The 18936-nt window shown below is 38.6% G+C and overlaps 1 protein-coding gene across 5 annotated transcripts in view; it reads left to right on the top strand.

Moving 5' to 3' along the window:
- LOC148645448 (excitatory amino acid transporter 2-like) overlaps window positions 1-18936 on the top strand; it is a 63498-nt gene that overhangs the window by 35475 nt on the left and 9087 nt on the right. For all 5 annotated transcript variants that reach the window (XR_015928044.1, XM_088610859.1, XM_088610860.1 and 2 more), the window contains 9 exons: window positions 3171-3313; window positions 6845-6997; window positions 8894-9144; window positions 10151-10313; window positions 10810-10936; window positions 11634-11867; window positions 13727-13921; window positions 14926-15060; window positions 18075-18303. Coding sequence is in view for 4 of the 5 variants with exons in the window: in XM_088610859.1 (XP_088466985.1) it covers window positions 3181-3313; window positions 6845-6997; window positions 8894-9144; window positions 10151-10313; window positions 10810-10936; window positions 11634-11867; window positions 13727-13921; window positions 14926-15060; window positions 18075-18303 (1620 nt within the window). In the remaining variant the exon portion in view is untranslated. The remainder of the gene's footprint in view (window positions 1-3170; window positions 3314-6844; window positions 6998-8893; window positions 9145-10150; window positions 10314-10809; window positions 10937-11633; window positions 11868-13726; window positions 13922-14925; window positions 15061-18074; window positions 18304-18936) is intronic.

Genomic DNA, 18936 nt, shown 5'->3' with positions numbered 1-18936 from the left:
CTATTCTAATCGCAGGATGCCACTCCCGACATCCATGCCTGTGAGAGGGTCCATCAGCGGTATGCCTTTCCGAATACCTGGCTTTCCTCGGGTTGTCAATCTCGACGTCCGTGATTGAATGTTGGGCTGGCTCTTCCTTCTTGTTGCGGGATGCAATTTCCGATATCCGTGCCTGTGAGCAGGTCATTCAGCTGTATGCCTTCTCGACATCCGCATACGCATACCTGGCTTTCCTCGGGTTGTCGCTCTCGGCATCCGTGACAGAATGTTGAGCTTTTTTCTGTTCTTCTAATCTCGTTGCGGGATGCCACCTCTGACTTCCGTGCCTGTGAGCGGGTGATTCAGCGGTATCCGTGACAGAATGTTGAACTTATTTTTTGCCCTGTGTGCGGTGTTTTTCTATTTTTTTTGTTCCCAGGATTTTTGTTCTTACTTTTTTTTTAACTCTTGGTGTTTGGTTTTCTCACTTCTTGGTTTCTGTGTTATCTGGCCCCCAGTCCCCTGTTTCCCTGTACTCTTGGTTCCTTTCTGTTGTGAGTCTTTCTCGAGTGGTTTGTTGCCCTGGTCTACCAGGTTTATTTTTGTTGTGTGTGCTTTTGTACGTGTTTTTTGTCTCGCTCCTGGGGGGGTATTGTCATACCCTCTACAGCTAGAGGGTGCTCCTACTCTGTCCTGTTCCTAGTTTCCCTGTGCTTTGCTTGTCCTTCCGGTTTGTCTTTGTTTGGGGCTATATATTTCCGGGTCACCCTTTCCTCCTCACTTAGCATTGAGTTTTCAGATGTCTTGAGACCCGCCTAGCACCAGGAAGTTGTCTCCTCCACAGCCTGACACTCATATATCTAATTGTTGTAAGGAATACAGAATGTCTAAATATGTTTTTCTGCAGTTTGATTAGCTTCCAGGGGCAAAGCCTTTCACCCGAGTGGTGTGTTCAGAGAAAACTACCATAGAACGTGTATAATTCAGGGAAGATTTCTTTGTAATCATTTGAATTTCCCAGAGAATAAACTATATAGCCCATGCTGATGGCAGGTCTTGATGAAAAGACTGAATTGTTCCACTAAATAACTGAAGTTGCATAATTCAGTATCAAATTGTCCTGATTTGCTATGTAAGCAAATAAGTTAATTACAGTACAAACCCCTATAGTCAAGGAATACCAAGTGGTAACATGATTAATATATTTCACCACTACAGTAACCAGCAGGCAAAACATAATAAGGATAATATTTACAATAGATCTGTACAGTAGAGGAAGTCCTGCCTTTTACAGGCATGGTAACATATTCTAAGTGACAGCTAAGGCACATGTCTTGTACAGGGAAAATAGGGAGCCTGTGTCTTATCCAATTAAAGAACCTCCTCAGGACTGAATTACTCTCTGAGCAGATGTTAAACAAATGGGAACCTTTCCCCTATTCGAAATTCCACATCACTGAACAACATTTTTTTTTCAGGTGGTAGATACAACAAATAGAAAATCAGTATTTCCACAAATACAAAACAGTAGTCACTCACTTCAGACCAGGTGATATTCAGATTACCTGGAAGTCTTGTAGTCGTGGTCTATGAAGAAGGAAACTCTCTCTTCAAAGAAAGAAAGTATTATCAAATATAAAATGAAATAAACACATCTAACATTAGTCCACTTGGTATTACCTCACATCATCTGTGGTGCAGTTGAAGGTCCACATGAATTCCAGGGAGTTCCCTGGTGTTCCTGTGTGGTGTTTCCCTTAGTTCCAGTTCGGTGTTCATTTCCAAGACAATTATATACAGTACACAAATTGAAGGATTAGAATTCTCCAGGTGTAATCTTGCACCTTTAGAGAAATTTCTCAAATTACAATGAGGGCAAATAAATCATGTTCATGTTAATATGTTAAAAAATTTATCAAACACAACACAGCCAAGGTTTAGAAACTCTTGTCATCCATGTATTGCAACATTTTTGTCTTAAAAAAAAGAGAAAGAGACTTTTGCTAAACTGCTACGCTGACAAGGTGATCAGGCTTGAGACAATGTCTGTTTTGGATGTAGGGTTAGGAATTCCATGAGCAAGAGAAGAAAGGCTCTCCTGAGAAAATCATTTATTTAATGACTAGGTAGATAGAACAGACATCCAGTTTAAAAATCAACATAATGATCATTTTAAATGTGTGAGATCACCCAAAATTTGAGTGTATTTGGTCAAGAGAAAGATCAAAACCGATGAAGTTTTTAGGCTTCAGAGGTACATGCCATTAAAGATTAACAAGGAATACTTTGTGTGTGTGAGAGAAAGAAGTAATGATTTGTATTAAAACAAAGGAAAAAATAGGCTACAGTCAAAGTGTCTTACAATAATGCCCCCAGAGGACAGAGCAGTTCTTCCTGCAGCAGCATCTGTTCCATTTGAATTGGTTGAATTTATACTCCACCTTCCAAGTTAATTAAGTTTCAATCCATCTATGTGTCTAGTGTGAGTTGTCCTGTCATAATTCATCACTTAGTTCCAAATCCTTTGCAGTCTTCTCCATCTGTTCTGCTCAATTGTTGTTATAATCTCTTAGTGTTTTGCAGTCACATCACATTGTAAAAAGTTATCTTGGCTCCTTTTTAATTTCTGTATATCACATACGTTTGCTGCATTAAAATAATGTATGTGACTGCTGGCTGTGTTCAGATGCAAATCTATATGTTAGGGTAGCAAAAATGAAAAGACATACCCCCAGAACTGGCTTTTTAGAATTGCCTTTCACAATAGGAAATAATTCTGTGCTTCCTAATATCTACTGAGCGGGGCAAGGTGTCAATCTTAAAAATAAAGAAGGGGCTCTATAAAGATCATTAGATTATATTTTTTGCATTTATATTCAAATTATCTGTTCTTTGGGAAATTTTGGCATGTCATTTTTTTAAGAATGAAATCATAAGATGTGGCAAATAATTTGTATGCAACAGAAAACTGAGTGAAACGTTCGCTCAGCTTTTGCTTCCTTAATGGTTCAGTTTACAGAATTGTCTGCTTTGAAAAAAGTTAATCTGTTAAATGTCCAACTCCTATTTTTAAAAAAGGGTACTGTTTGTAAGTTGAGAACAGTAAACATTAGCATCAGTTTATTGCACAGTTTGAAAGGGATCTCTAATACTGTACATAACCATCTTTCTTTCTCTTCGGTTTTCCTCAGTGCCAACATCATGCCTAAGCAAGTGGAGGTGAGGATGCATGAGAGCCATCTTGAACCCATTGAACCTGAAGCCACACCACCACGCTGTGGGGGCATCTGTGGGAAAATGGCCAGGAACATGCTGCTCACTCTCACAGTGCTTGGTGAGTGACCGTTTCACAGTCAGGCAGCGACAAAAGAAACCTGCTTACTGACAGAAATGGGAAGAAACTCCTGTTGTATTGCTTAAGACTTTAAGTGCACAAGAAAGCTTTACATGCTGTAATCCAGCCATGCCTGCTGGGTATTTCAGCCTATTAAAGCACTTGACTATCAGCCTTTTTTAGCATGTAATTGTGAACAAAATAAAAAATATTTAGTGCAACGCCTTTTCAGAGAATTTGCGGTTTTGCTCTATACTATGCATGTGCAAAATTGAATGATAAAATTCCTGTTGCTGGGTGGATTTATATATTGAGAGACCCCTAATGTCTCCATTCCAGATTGACTCTCTAAAATGAGGACAAAGTGTTCTTGTTCAATTTGAAGGAGGCAGTTGCCACTAGCCACCGAAAGGTTTGAGTTTAAGACCAGGGTTTTAAATCTGTCTGTGGAATGAACGCTCTTGTGAATTAAGTGTTAGAATTCAGAACAAAACTGGTTTTGTTCAATTACCTTACATAGCAAGTACATAATATTGATTTGAAGGTCACAGCTGATGCCACCAAGCCTAGTGAGTGAAACATTGATCAATATGACTGTGAGGTGGCTGCAGTTACTCAGTGATGCAATGCTGTGTTATTTAATAGAAGATCCATGGCAGCTTTATCAGTCTGGATAACTGCTGGTCTTAAAAATACAGAAGGGTTCCCACAAAATGGCAATATTAGAGATTAACCCCTGTATATTGACAAAAACTTGATTACCTGTAATGATATATGTTGAAGTAGTTCAAGTAGGTACAGTAGCTCTGTCAGCATGCGCAGGCTGCAAAGGAACAAGTAAAGGTTTATAACTGCTAAAATGACAAGAAAAGAAACACAACATTTCACAACATTTTGGCTGTGGAGCCTTCTTCCTGTCAGGGTGCCACAGGGCTGTGGTAGTGCTAATGTGCTTTAACTATTAAAGTCACCTGAGTGCTTCCTAGTCTGTCCTAATTGTTCAAAATGACTCCCAAACATGCAATCAATGTCCAAAATCTGCATATTTTAATTTAAATAAATTGCTCAGTTTCTTTTGATGACCAGTATAGAAAGTTTATATATATATATTTCATTAACTAGAATTTAACTAATTAAAAATGTATTTGAACAAGCAACAAGGACAGTTAATGAAACTAAAACATTTGAATCTTGAATTTTCAGAAAGTTTTTAATAAGATCAGGTTATTTCCCAGACTCAATGGTAATGTAGTCTCACAGATGGAGACCTAGGAAAACTTGGTAGAACAAGTCCCAAGGAACTGAGACCTACTCTCTAATTGGGCAGCAATTAACCTTGCTGTGATCTAATTGAGCTGTGATTAAATTTGCAAAATTATGCAAAAATAGGGAGAGTGTGAAAATGAAACTGTAGCTAGAGAATTATAAAAATACTTAAACAAAAGTTTATGACAGACACACGATCACTGATGTTTTATAGTGTTGATATGTGCAAAGTGGTAATCACTTGCAGGAACATTTGGCTAATTCTGGGCTGCAGGAACCTACACATGAATAGAAATTGGGTTTTCATATTCTGTGTTCCTAAACCAATGGGAAGAAGAAATAATACAGCAAACAATAATTGAGCATTTACAAAAAAAAAAGTGTGAAGTTTAAATCAAGCAGTTATTTATGCTTAAGGTTTACAGCACTCTGGTAAGACTACATTTAGATTATTGTTTAACTTTGGTAACAGATGTTTAGAAAATTTCAAAGAAGAGCAACACAAATGATTCCTGATCTGTCCCAAACAGAGAAAATTAAGAGGAGATTTGGTTCACGTGTAAAAAATCCTAAGTAGAGAGAGGATCAAGCCAAATCGCATATGGTGTTGAAACAAAAACACATGGTCAGAATTAGAAATCAAAAGAGAATCCATTTAGGACTGAGTAGGAGCCTTCTCATTTCCTGCTTCCTTGCACAAAGAGTGTTGAGTGTCTAAAACACATTTCCTAGCTCGGTGTTTGTGGCCTAAACTCTTGTCTCTTTCAAGAAATGGCTGAACAAAGCTTAGAGTCACTAAAAGAGCAAGACTGGCCAAATGGCTTCCTCTCATTTACAACCATTTGTATTTTCTGAGCAACAGTCATTGAGCAACAGTTTAAATTTCAAGAAAGATATTCTACTTGACTTTGTGTTTTTTTAAGTTTACTGTATATCATGTGCTGTTGTTTAAGGAACCACATGTTCACACTAGGTTTGACAGGCCTGCTCCGGATTTATAAGGACATGATTGTTTTGAGGGACATTTAACGTATTACAGTCAGGTGACAGTACTAAAGATGAGCAAAAAGCACCGTGAGCTTTCCCTACCGAGCTGCAGTGTGGAAGCTGTTTTCAGTGTCGTCAGATTTTCACATCCACAACAGCGGATCATCTGTTCCTGGTGAGATTATGTAAGAGGCACAAACATATTACGCTGCTCTGCTGCACATGAAAACAAATTTTCATCTGGGTATCCAGATGCCAGGGCTGAAATGGCTTTAATTACAAAAGGAATTATTAAACAGCTCAGAGGGTTTAATCCCTGGCACCACTTAAATGGAGGAAGAGGGCTTTCAAAGCAGCAAGGCATTGTCTGAGATACCAGCTTCCGGCATTATCGACCCTGAGAAACACCAACCAGACTAAGAGGGACTTCAGACCTGGCTTGTAGCGAAAGCCAGATGTACAAGGGTCAGCTGTCCCTCAGGGGCACTGTGTCTCTGAAAGACATGTGGCAGCCATGGTGGGAATACACCAACTTCCAGTTACTTTGTCTCTTCACACAGCATCAACTGCATTGCTATGAAAAGCTCTTGTAGCGCACAAGCAGAAAAGGATTCTGAGAGTGCATTTAATTGCTGTGACCGGTCAGCAGGTCACTTCAGGAAACTTTTATTTTCCTGTGAAATTTGTGAAGGATAGACCATGAGGACACATGAGGGAATTTGTTTCTCAACCAGGCTATGAATCCCCTTTCTTGTGTCTTAAACAAAGCACCAATGGGTTATAATTGAAAAAGCAGTTCAAGGGGGTTTTACAGTCTGTATTTGAAGTATTGTTTTTGTATTTTGTTCCCAGATTGTTGGGCTAGTTGCAGAATTCTTCTGCAATAAGCTGTTAATACAGAAAAAGGGTCCAAATACAAAAGCAGTCTTAATCATTTGAATAAAGGACAGATCAGCAGTGAAATAATTAAAGCTACAATCATTTTGTCCTGCACAGATTTAGCAGCTGGGTATCTCATTTAAGCTCCTTGTTTTTAATTAGAAATTGCTTAGTTCAAAGTATATTAAAAGTCAGACCCGTTTTCAGTAAAATGGCAATGACAATGTCTCGTGTCCCACAGATAAAAATGAAAATGTATGAAATAACAAAATAAAACTTGAATAAAAATTGTTGTCCTGTAGTTTATATCCTGGGCCCTTGCTTATGTGGTTTTATCTTAGCATGCAGGGGTGAGTGTTGCTTGATACTCACTTTCTGGCTCGTCTTTTACCTTTCCAGGTGTGATTCTGGGGGCTGTGGCTGGAGCCCTGCTGCGCTTTGCCTCTCCCATCCCATCAGACGTCATCATGGTTATCGCTTTTCCTGGAGATATCCTCATGAGGATGTTGAAAATGCTCATATTGCCACTCATCATCTCCAGTTTAATCACAGGTAATAGTTCCGAGCCTGGTCAAGCTTATATTTTTTCACATGCCTAAGGAGTTGAGAGCACCAGAGCTTGTTAGATTTTAAGTAACCTTAAACTGACTTAGAACACAAGATTCTCTCTGGATCGGATTCAAGGATACAACAGAAGTGTCTGCACTGGAAACCTGAAACTCTAGCAGTGGGTCAGGATTTAACCACAGGTCAGATCTCCGTTAGTACTCATTGGGAATAGCTCTTATTTTTTGCAGCGCATAATTTTTTTAATTGCTACATTTCACAGACAAAAGCAGATCTGTCCTAAATGGGAGAAACAGGCCAAAAACAATGAACAAATAAATAATTTCAATGACCTGCTTAGAAAGGAGTTAAAAAGCTGTTCTGCTCTAACAGCAACTAACATCTCTTTCCACGTTGAGCTGTCCTGACTTTTATTGCTTCTTTCTTTTGTTTTTCAGACGTTTTATCATTAAATGATAGAATTGTTACGTGTATCACCTCAAAAGGATTGTATTGGTATAAAAAACATCTAAACATTTTTAAGTAGGAATTGCAAATGATAACACAACCAGGATTTATATATATCTTCTTTGATGCAACAAGATCAAAAAGAAAATGCTTAGGGGTGCTCTCTCTTAACAGATATTCTTTCAATGTGAAGTGTTTTTTTCGTTGAACCTTACAGCAGAACTGAGCTCCTAATGCCCTGCCACACATCGTTAGAAAGCATCATCAAATTTAAGACCTTTAGCAAAGTAAGATCTTGGTAAGGAAATAGATGGAGGCTAAGTACAGTGTGCTCTGTGACAATGTTGCCAGTTGGAAATATTTATTATTTTGTTGGTCTGTGGCTTCAGAACCCTTGGTGACCGAGGGGACTGCAGTGGATGCTGCAGTGGGCTATGAGCATTTGCCACATAAATGGATTACTACTCACATTGCTGCAAACACTTATTCCACTGGGACCTTGTCAATAAAGGAAGCAATGAAAAAACACAGATGCTATGGTACATTTTTATGCTGTCTGCACTAAGTGGCTTAACAGACAGGATTTGTTGGGCGTCAAGCACGAAAAAGAAGTGTGTCTTAGGAACAGAAGGAATTTCTGTGAGGATTTAGTTTCAAAATCTCCCCCTTTGAATTATGCACTCGACCAATGACCTGTTTGATAAACCTTCTGAATCTATATTAAAAGAGAGTTTGAAAAAAGTTCGAAAGTTGTCAAAATTGAATAATAATTTATTTAAAAACACAAAAAGTCCTCCATGGAAGAACAAAAGATGATTGTATAAAATATTTTGTGTCCAACTATAAGATTTTGTTCTGAGCAAAAATATCAATGCTGACTTGCACAAATCCAACTTATAGCTCAACAGGAACAGCTCACACACTATATGCAATCATTAGCATTACCTCTTTGGCCTTTGGAAATAGCTTGCATTTTGTGTGGCACCATTTCTTACATATAGAAACTACTGTTAATATAGTACATGCAAAAACGTATATACTGTATGTGGAATGAAGTGCTGGTACCCTCACAGGAACACCCTCAGTATCAGTGGTACCAGTCTGAGGAATATCTGGTGTTCAGGGAAAGTCTTGACACACACTTCCAATAGGTGTAAGAAAGCTGAAAGTTCTGGTGTTTGATCAAGCTTTATGGGAACCTTTGAGATCCAAAGACAAATATCCAGTGTGAGGTCTGTAATAGAGCTGTCCCACCAATCTTGCTTCAAGCTATGGAATTCTCGACATTTTTTTTCAACACATTGCAGGAATATATGTATTTGACAGAAACCTTCAGACATGATAACTATACACAACTGTAGCACTTTAGCTGTGCTCCCAGTGGTACAGACGGAGTATGGACAGCAATGATTCACCATCCATTTTCCTTCTCAGGCCTGGCAGGACTGGATGCCAAGGCCAGTGGCCGGCTGGGCACCAGAGCCATGGTTTACTACATGTCAACAACCATCATCGCAGCCGTTCTGGGTGTCATCCTGGTGCTGCTCATCCATCCTGGAAACCCCAAACTAAAGGCTCGGTTGGGAGAGGGCAACAAAAACGACGAGGTCTCCAGTCTGGATGCCTTCTTCGACCTCATCAGAAACCTCTTTCCAGAGAATCTAGTGCAGGCGTGCTTCCAGCAGGTATGTATTCAAGGCCGTTTTATCTCTCTCCATTATTTACCTAAATACTGTAAAATTTTAAACCTTCAAATAGAAATATTCTCCCTAAAGCATGTCTGTCACATTAGGTAATATTGTAAGGTAATACACATTTTTCTGGATTTAGGTTAATTAAATGAAGCCATTCAGAAATGTCATCCAGCAGTGAGTTTGTCTTTAAAACTTGTGTTCTGCGCCTGTGGCTGGAAGGTTGCCAGTTCGTATCCTGCAGCCGGCAGAGGAATCCTACTCCGTTGGGCCCCTGAGCAAGGCCCTTAACCCCAGCTGCTCCAGGGGCGCCGTATAAATGGCTGAACCTGCACTCTGACCCCAAGCTTCCCTTCCTGTCTGTGTGTCTCATGGAGAGCAAGTTGGGGTATGCAAAAAGACAAATTCCCAATACAAGAAATTGTATATGGCTAATAAAGTGATCTTATCTTAAAATATTACTTTATCTTTTTTGATCAAGCTAAAGCTAAAATGTGTTTAGCCAGCTACAGCTAGGAATCCCCAAGTAATGGCATAAAAGTGTCTGTCTCTACTGGGTTTGGATCATAGATGACGGTTTGATAAAGAACTGGCAGGTTCAGAATGGTAGGTATTTAATAGAAAATACAGTACAAAATTTAGAAAAAAATGCCTTTTTCGTCACCATTTTAAATTTCAGCCCTCAAGGGATTAGGTGGGCCAAGAAAGTTTTATGTCAACAACTGAAGACCTTTGAAAAATGACAGTTGTTCAATTAAAGTAACCATTAGTGTAGTAAAAAATTGAGTGCAGAGCTACATGAGATTCCAGTGGTTACAAAGGAACAGGTAAAGTTTCTGTGTGGAATAACAAGGGAAAAGTGAAACAAAGTTTCAGTTGTAGAAAATTCTTCCAGTATAATAGGACATTAGACCTTGAGGTGCACAGAGAAACTCCAAAGACTGACTGTTTTGGACATCAATGTGCTGTTGTCTGACACTCACTCTGCTCTCCTCACCAGATCCAGACTGTCGCTAAGAAGGTCCCAGTTGTCCCTGATTACTCTGATGAGGAGAACACCAACTCCACCATGGATGACTTATTGGTGAATGCAACTGTGGCACCTGAGACAGTCTACATGACCAAAAAAGCTCTGGAGTTCAAGGGTGGGATGAATGTGTTAGGTAAGGAGAGAAGATCCCTGATAACTAATTTCCTACTTTAAAAGTTTGAATAGCACTGTGCAAAAATTAATAACCATCACATAAAAAAATGTTATTTTGTGTACTGATGGATAAGGCAAACTACACTTCTATGTACTGTATTTTTACATTGTGAAAAATGTTTTTAACATCTTTAGTTCTATTATAAACGCTGCTCACTAAGGTTTACTCAGAGTACTGTAGTTTACAAATTACTTCAATGAGCAATTGTAGAGATTAATATTTTTACATGCAGCCTTCTTAATAGAAGGATGTTAAAGAATGTGCTCCAGTCATTGCACTTTCATTATATGATGTCTTAGTGCGGATATGACTCAGCTGTCAACATACTTTAATGTTTTTGAAAAACATTGCTATTTCTTGTCATTTATGAAGAAAAAAAAGCTTATATCCAAAGTGTGATAGTTCAACCTAATTTACAAAATGTATTGAGTGTGAAACTCTACTGCTTCCACAGGTCTGATTGGCTTTTTCATTGCTTTTGGAATTTGCATGGGAAAAATGGGGGAGAAGGCCAAGCTGATGCTGGAGTTCTTCAACATCCTCAATGAGATCGTCATGAGGCTGGTCATCATTGTCATGTGGTCAGTGAGACGCTGGCAAGCACACCTAAAAATGCCTGTGCCCAGTTGAATACAACACATTAAGTTAAATTTCCCTTTATAAAACATATATGCAGTATATATGTATTTAAACATAATGTAAATGTATATATTTTAAGTTTGTCTGGATAAAGGTTTTTAGTAAAATAATGCTTGTGATTTGAAACAGGGTAGTATAAATGAAATTTTATTGGTAGTATTTGTTAATAAAAATACATGTTGGGACCACTGTAAATACCTGTAGCTTCCGCCTTCTATCGGTTTAAACATAATTAGACTTAAAGTAATGCCTGAATTCATATCATCATCAATTTGATTTCGTATCTAGTTTATCACATGTGCAATAATATGGCATAGTGCTTAGTCTTCTAGTCTCTGGACTAAAAGGTTGTGAATCCAGATCATGTATGTTGGTATTGTAAATTTCAGTTACAGGTTGTCCCTCTAAATGCCTTGATGTAAATAGAGTAGGGTCTCGACATCTATGAATTTAACATTCAGTATCTATTGATGTTCCATTTTTGTAAATGCCTGTTTAAATAAATAAAAAACAATCAATTATACACAAAAGTAGGAGATACGTCTTTAAATGCCTTTTCAGAATCCATAACTTTCTGTGACTTTGGTTGATCAACATTGGAGCAGCTTGTCCCGGTCCTGAGTGTCTCTATCTCCTCAGGTACTCTCCTCTGGGAATCGCGTGCCTGATCTGTGGGAAGATCATCTCCATTAAGGATCTGGAGGTGGTGGCTCGCCAGCTGGGCATGTACATGGTAACTGTCATCATCGGGCTCATCATCCATGGTGCCATCTTCTTGCCTCTGCTCTACTTCATCATCGTGCGGAAGAACCCCTTCACCTTCTTCATAGGTATCTTTCAGGCCTGGATCACTGCCTTGGGCACAGCATCCAGGTAACTGCTGCTGCTTTCTTTGAAAACTTCTTATAATTCTAATCTTCTGCTAATGGTGTTTCTCATTGTTGAATTTCTAATGGGGCTTTTTGTCTCTGAATTGTCCCTTTGTGCGTATTATCTGCAGGTGACTGTTATCCTGTTATCCTGAGATTTGCTCCCATGACCTTTGCCAGGAATTGTGGCTTTCTGATTAAGGATGAACAGGTTTTTTTTAATGCTCATTGGTAGTGAAGTAATCAGTTTCTCTCCTGGATCACCCACCTTAAATGAAAAGCTGACCAGAGATCCCTTATACCATTATAAAGGAATTCTGTGAACAAGTGTGAATTTCCCTTCCTGAACCCACTAAAATCTCTCTGATAAATGTATGGTCACCCATAAGGCGCTGCTTCTAAATTATTTTATTTTTGGAAACAACATTGACATGCTCTTTAGTACTGAAATGTGCTACAATAATGGACAATACTATATTTTAAGTTAAGTAAAGCCCTTGACCTATGTTTATATGGCGAAAAGCCCAAATTTCAGGTAGCAGTGGTGGTTTGACTGTTTTGTTTGACACTATCTACTACTCTATCTGAGTTGCTTAATTTTAGTCGGGGATTTTTCACAATCAGTACATTTGTCTCCCATTTCAAGATGAAGGATATTGTTGTGCCAAGGAACTTATAGGTATCTACTTGCTCCACTATGTGACCACCAATCACAAGAAGTTCAAATTCCTTCCTCTCGCAATTTAAATCAAAGATTACCTCCTTAGTTCTATACCTATATTAAGATGGAGATTGTTTTGACTGCACCAGCTCACCAAGGCAGTGACCTCCTTCCTGTACAGAGATTAATCTTATTTATGAGCCCTGCCAGGGTGGTATCATCTGAAAAGTTAATTTCACAGAATGTCCATTGATTTTTAGGGCTAGTGGATTAATGCCACTCTACTCTCTATCGGCTGAGTGCTGCCTCTTGGATAATCCCGGTCACACTCGGCTAGTAACATAGTAATTCCTTACATTTACATAGTGCTTTTCTGGAAACTCCACTCAAAGTGCTTTACAGGCAATGGGGACTTCCCTCCACCACCACCTGCATGGTGTGACGGCAGCCATAGTGCGCCAGAACACTCACCATACATTAGTTCTCAGTGGGGAGGAGAACAGAGGGATGAAGTGAAATCATAGGTGGGGATTATTAGGAGACCATGATAGGTAAGGGCCAATGGGTAATTTGGCCAGGATGCTGGGGTAACACCCTTACTCTTTTCGAGAAACACACTGGGATTTTTAATGACCACAGAGAGTTAGGACCTCGTTTCTTCGTCTCACCTGAAGGATGGCGCCTTTTTACAGTTTAGTGTCCCGATTACTATACTGGGGCTTTAGAACCCACACAGACCACAGGGTGAGCACCCCCAACTATCCCCTCTAGTACCTCTTCCAGCAGCAACCTTAGTTTTTTTCCAGGAGGTCTCCCATCCGGATACTGACCAGGCTCACACCTGCTGAGCTCATGTGGGTTATCAGTTGTGAGCTGCAGGGTGACATGGCTGCTAGCATGACCCAGGTTCAGACCTGCAATCACACAACTCATCGTGAACTAGGGTCAGAGTATCTTTCCACTTGCCTGTTTGATATCCGAAAAGAATCACATCTTTTAATATTCCTCACAAGTAATCTTACATCCCTAAACTCAGTTTTGAATGATTTATAACTATGTAAAAATGTCTCGCCCACTTCACTGTGGCAAAGTCTTGTAGCATTAATGTGGCCTTTAGCTCAGCCATTACTTCACAAACTGTTGAGAGAGACACATTCACATGTTTGTCTGGGCTCAGTCCTTCCTGCTTTCTCATCCTGCAGTGCTGGCACACTGCCTGTCACTTTCCGCTGCCTGGAAGAGAACCTAGGTATTGACAAGAGAGTGACGAGGTTCGTTCTGCCTGTGGGAGCAACCATCAACATGGATGGCACTGCGCTGTACGAGGCTGTGGCCGCCATCTTCATTGCACAGATGAATGGAATCAACTTGGATGGGGGACAGATAATCACTGTCAGGTGAGGCTCTTCACATTACAACAGTAAGGAAATACCTAATCAAGCATCTGTAGATATAAAATACATTCACAAAACCTGTATTTTAAGAGTTGTGCAGTAAGTTTGCTTAGTCAATTTCCCTACATGTTGTTTCACCAGCTGTGCCTGCACTCAGTTCTGTCTTTGCTATGGTATACCAGATATAGTAAAATCCCAGTATTTCAATATCTTTGATTTCGCCCATTCACAAAATTTTTTAGTAACCACTTTTTTCACATGCTCAGACCAAATTTGCCTATTCGTGGGTGGCGCTTTAGGAGGATAAATGTGGGCACCAACTTTCACAACATTTTGTTGTGCTGTTAAATAAAAGAGTAAAAAATCAAATAAAAAAACAGTTATCACAGTCTCAGCTCTTACGTGTCTGGAAGAAAAGGATAAGAAAATAAATTATAAGAAACAGAATTAGACAAATTGCAAGAAGAGGAGTTAGTTGATTGAGTAGAAAGGGAGTGAGGAAACTTTCTTGTCAGTTATTGCTAATGTTGTAATATTACTGTTATAATTACTGTTATTACTGTGTTGTAATAAACGTTATTAAGTAGGGCTACATTTATAATAGTCATAAAACCAAGGCATAAAAATAAAGAAAATGCACTGTACAAGAAATAAAAAAAACTCTAAGAGTAAGCTATAATATCACAACAATGATCTAATGTTTTTGCAATAACTAGAATTTTAGTGGGAAAACAAATTCTTTATTCTTTATTTTCAGTACTTGTTTTAAGTAACAATACTACCAATGATTACTAAAACTATTGCTGCAAAAGTTAAGAGTCATAACATAAAAAATTTCAGTTTTGTAGTTCCATATTCATGACTTCTCCATTAGAGGCCACTTCAAGGTACAGTACCTAACCCTCGCGAGTACTGAGGTTATACTGTATATGTGGTTTAAAGGATGAGCATTTCTGCCAAAGTGTTTGAGTGAACGGCAAACCAAGAACTCTTTTTCCGTCCTGTAGTCTGACCGCCACCCTAGCCAGTGTGGGAGCGGCCAGCATTCCGAGCGCTGGACTGGTCACGATGCTGCTGATCCTGACCGCTGTGGGGCTGCCCACACAGGATATCAGTCTACTGGTGGCTGTGGACTGGCTCCTGTGAGTTGCATCACACCGACTTCATGTACCCATCAACTCCTCTGTCAGTTTTAACATTTCAACACATCTGAAACATGTTTGAGAGTCACTAGACCATGAATCCAGTTAATGTTCTTTAAAAATATGAATAAAGAAGCTAACTAGATTAATTAAGTTAATTAAAAAGCTTAGATTGTAATTGCCACAAGAAAAACCTAGAGCACTCCTTAAAATTAGTATGATACTTCTACTTTAATGTTATGGCCTGTAAACTGACTTGGACGCAGTGATTTCCAACAACAGTCCTGAAGAAATATGTCACCTCTGTTCTTTGCTGCAGTTTGGTTCTTAATCACAGGCTTATTGATTTCACTTTTCTCTTTAGGGCATGTTTGTAAATTTGCTTTCTGCTCTTAAAAGAAGGTCAAATGGAATTTTAATTGCTTTCAACCCTGTACCATTTTCTGAGTGTTATAACAGCCCTCATTCAGGCATTTCCTGAAACATACCTGTAGTTAGTTGAATCTCTGAAGAAGAAAAAGCACTCACTGAGGGAGTACAGGTGTCTGGGTCAGGATTATTCATCAAAAATAGATCAGATAATAAGAGTAGTTAAGACAGAATGAGTGGCAAGCAAGTTGATGAGAGGTAGTGTAAAGTACTACGTTCTGAAGTTGTTGAAAATGTTGAGAATCATAACCTAGGAAGAAGACATTTTTGACTCTCAGGATTAACCTAAGCAATGAGTTAAATAAAGGTCTAAAAAGAAAGTAGATCAATAAAGTCATTGAATTAACAGAGGAAAATCTGTGTGAACCACTGGATTAGACAAATACATTCGTCTGTTAATGGCAGCATTTTGTTAGGAAGTGTTTAAACTGCTTACACATGCAAATTCTGCAAACTGTAGGATGTGCAACTCAATTAAAGCAGCACCCCAGTAAGGTTGCAGCAGGTCTCCTAACACTTTTACACCATTCTTTGGCAAGTTCTGAATCGAGAAATGATTAAATTAAAGAGCAAAGCTCTCACAGTCTGGCGACTATTAACAGATGGTAGCAAATGACATTGAAGAGACTGATTCATCCTATGGGAAGTCCTAGAATATTGCACATACTGTACTATTGTGTTTTCTGGGCTATAATAAAAATAAGGGTTACTGCTGTAGAACCATATGTACTGTGTAGAAGTCTGAACTGAGTTCCTTCTGAAATATTTTTCCACATATATTGCTTAAAAATCTTCTGTAGTAGTCTATAGTACTACAGCTGTCAATATATATTTTTCTTACTAATTTAAATTGATAGAAAATTATGATAGCTAATAAACAAAATATTATACAGCATATAAGTTCTTATTCACATTTACAATTACAATTTTAGAATGTTTTATAAGTATGCAACTACTGTAGGTCAATTTTACCCAGTACACCATAAAATTGCAGCATAGATCTGATCTGCTTATGGTTTTTGACATCCACCATTGAGCAAAAGCAAAAAACTCATGTCCCTGACACAGAGTGCCTGTATGTGAACTAAGAACAAAAATCATAAAATATTATAATGTAATAGCTTAATGGCGAAGAGCAAAGCTACAGTATACTGTATTTGTCATAAATGAATTTAGGGCTAGAAGATCCAGTTGTCACATTTATTCCTGCCCCTGTAGACAGATTGTGTAAATCCTACTCTGGTGTGGATAACATCAGGATTAGATCAGATGCCTTCTTGAGTGTGACATGGGTTTCTGTCACTCCTGAGGGGGGACTGTTGACCATTCCTCCAGGAAGAAGTGCTTCAGGTCCTTTAGACACTTTGGTCTCCATTTGTGAACTACAGTACCTACTCCAGTTTGAACCAGTAATGTTTGATTGGATATACAGTAAGTCTGAAGACAGAGATGACCGATGATGAAGAACATTGATTTTATGTTCCATTAAGCATGTGCTTCTTAGCAGAGAAAAACATATTTTTAAAATATCCTTATAAACATAAGAATCCATATATTCCTCATTTGTAACAAGGGCATCAGGACCCGAAGATGCAACAACCTCAAACCAAAACAGAAGTACCTCCATACAGTACTTCACTGAAGGGTTGATATATACCTCTTTGTATAAATCATACCACTGGTGAGACTACCCAAAAAGCTCAATTTGTGATTCATCCAGCTATATCATTTGCTCGCATTTAACCTAGGAATCAATTAGTTTCTATTTAACACATTTTTTAGCTTGTTTTTGTCTTTTTGTTTCCATGGAAACCTTCAGAAATGTAGTTCCAGAGGTTTTTATTGCACTTTCATAGAGCCATAGAGCAGAATGTAGTTATAGTTTTTTGTTGGAGTTTATTTAAAGGAAGTGTATTTAGAGGTGTGAGTAAATTCTGCCCTTTGATTTCTGTACAAAAGGACAAATTTGACACCGCTATGTGCAGTGCTATCAAGATCACACCAAGACAGTTGTGGATTTGTCTAACAGGGTACATTATCTAACCTGTAAATATTTCTGAATACTTGATGTTTTTATTCCTATTTCATTGTGTGATTAATAAATCTGGAGAGCACTGCAAAAAACCTTTAAAGCTGCTTCTTGTTTGGCTTTTAAGTCAGATGGAGCTGCAGGACCATACTGTAAATCCTCCCAAATACTACAGTACATTAAGCAGTCTTTGCTTAGCAAAATAATGAATTTCAGAAGAGTTTTGAAATGGGAATTGTGGTGGGATCTGTGATCCGGTTTCAGGATGCTGCAGGATTTTCAAAGAATGTTTCTAAAATAGCAAGAGACCTTCAATGAAATGGAAAGGCCATGTTGCAGAAATCACTTCCTTTGACATTTTGTTTCTTGTCTGGCCAGATTTATATACTGATAATCCAATCAGAAGGTATTGTTGAGCTCCCCAGTGCAGCGCCCCTCACCGTCCTCCATTCTAGGCCTGTAGTCTCTCGCCCTGATGGGAGCAGGGATCCCTGACAAGAGAACATAGATTACAGTATACAGTGCAGTCTGCATCTCCACTTGTGTTTCCCTCTAGGGACCGCTTCAGAACCTCAGTCAACGTGGTGGGCGACTCATTCGGTGCTGGGATCGTCTACCACCTGTCCAAAGCAGAGCTGGACAATCTGGATGCCCAGCATGGTCACCATGATGACATTGAGCTCACCAAAACACAGTCCCTCTATGATGACCTGAACCATCGGGAAAACAACTCCAACCAGTGTGTTTATGCTGCTCACAACTCTGTCCTAGTAGATGAGTGCAAGGTACATTTCACACTTATGGATATAGAAACTTGTATATAGCAATGCACGCCTGCTCCACTCCTTTTTTTGCATGATTGTATATATCTATAGAAATTTCTATACAGGTACTTTGAAAAGAAAAAAAAGGAAAAACAAGAAATGGAATAGCAGTCGTTATGCCATCTGGATATACACATTTCTGCAAACTCATACAGATAAATATACTGTATAAGATTATTGATCATGGTGTATATTAAAATGTGTATACAGTATGTACACACAGCTTTTTTTTAAGTATACAGTATTTGAGGTTTAAAACAAAACAGTGTTTATATATTTCATACATTTCAAAGCATTGTATTCTACATAATACAAGATTTTTTCTCCACTTCAACGTTGTAAATAATAAATACATAGCCAAAGTTTAACCCAGCTTTGGCCATTGTTTGTTATTTTTCAACATGTTCAAGACATCTTCTCAGACTGTACCGTCACAGATCAGCGATACAGACCTTGATCACAATGCTTTCAAACAGCAACAACAGCAAACAATTTGTACTCAAACTACTGTAATAAATAAATCCTATCCACTTACACAAATGGGCCAGTGACCCATTATATGATTGAAAAAGATAGGACCAGGTTACATAGTCT

Source organism: Lepisosteus platostomus, chromosome 18, assembly GCF_059453375.1.
Source record: "Lepisosteus platostomus isolate fLepPlt1 chromosome 18, fLepPlt1.hap1, whole genome shotgun sequence".
Taxonomy (NCBI): Eukaryota; Metazoa; Chordata; class Actinopteri; order Semionotiformes; family Lepisosteidae; genus Lepisosteus; species Lepisosteus platostomus.
This window is presented reverse-complemented; position numbering and strand designations above follow the sequence as displayed.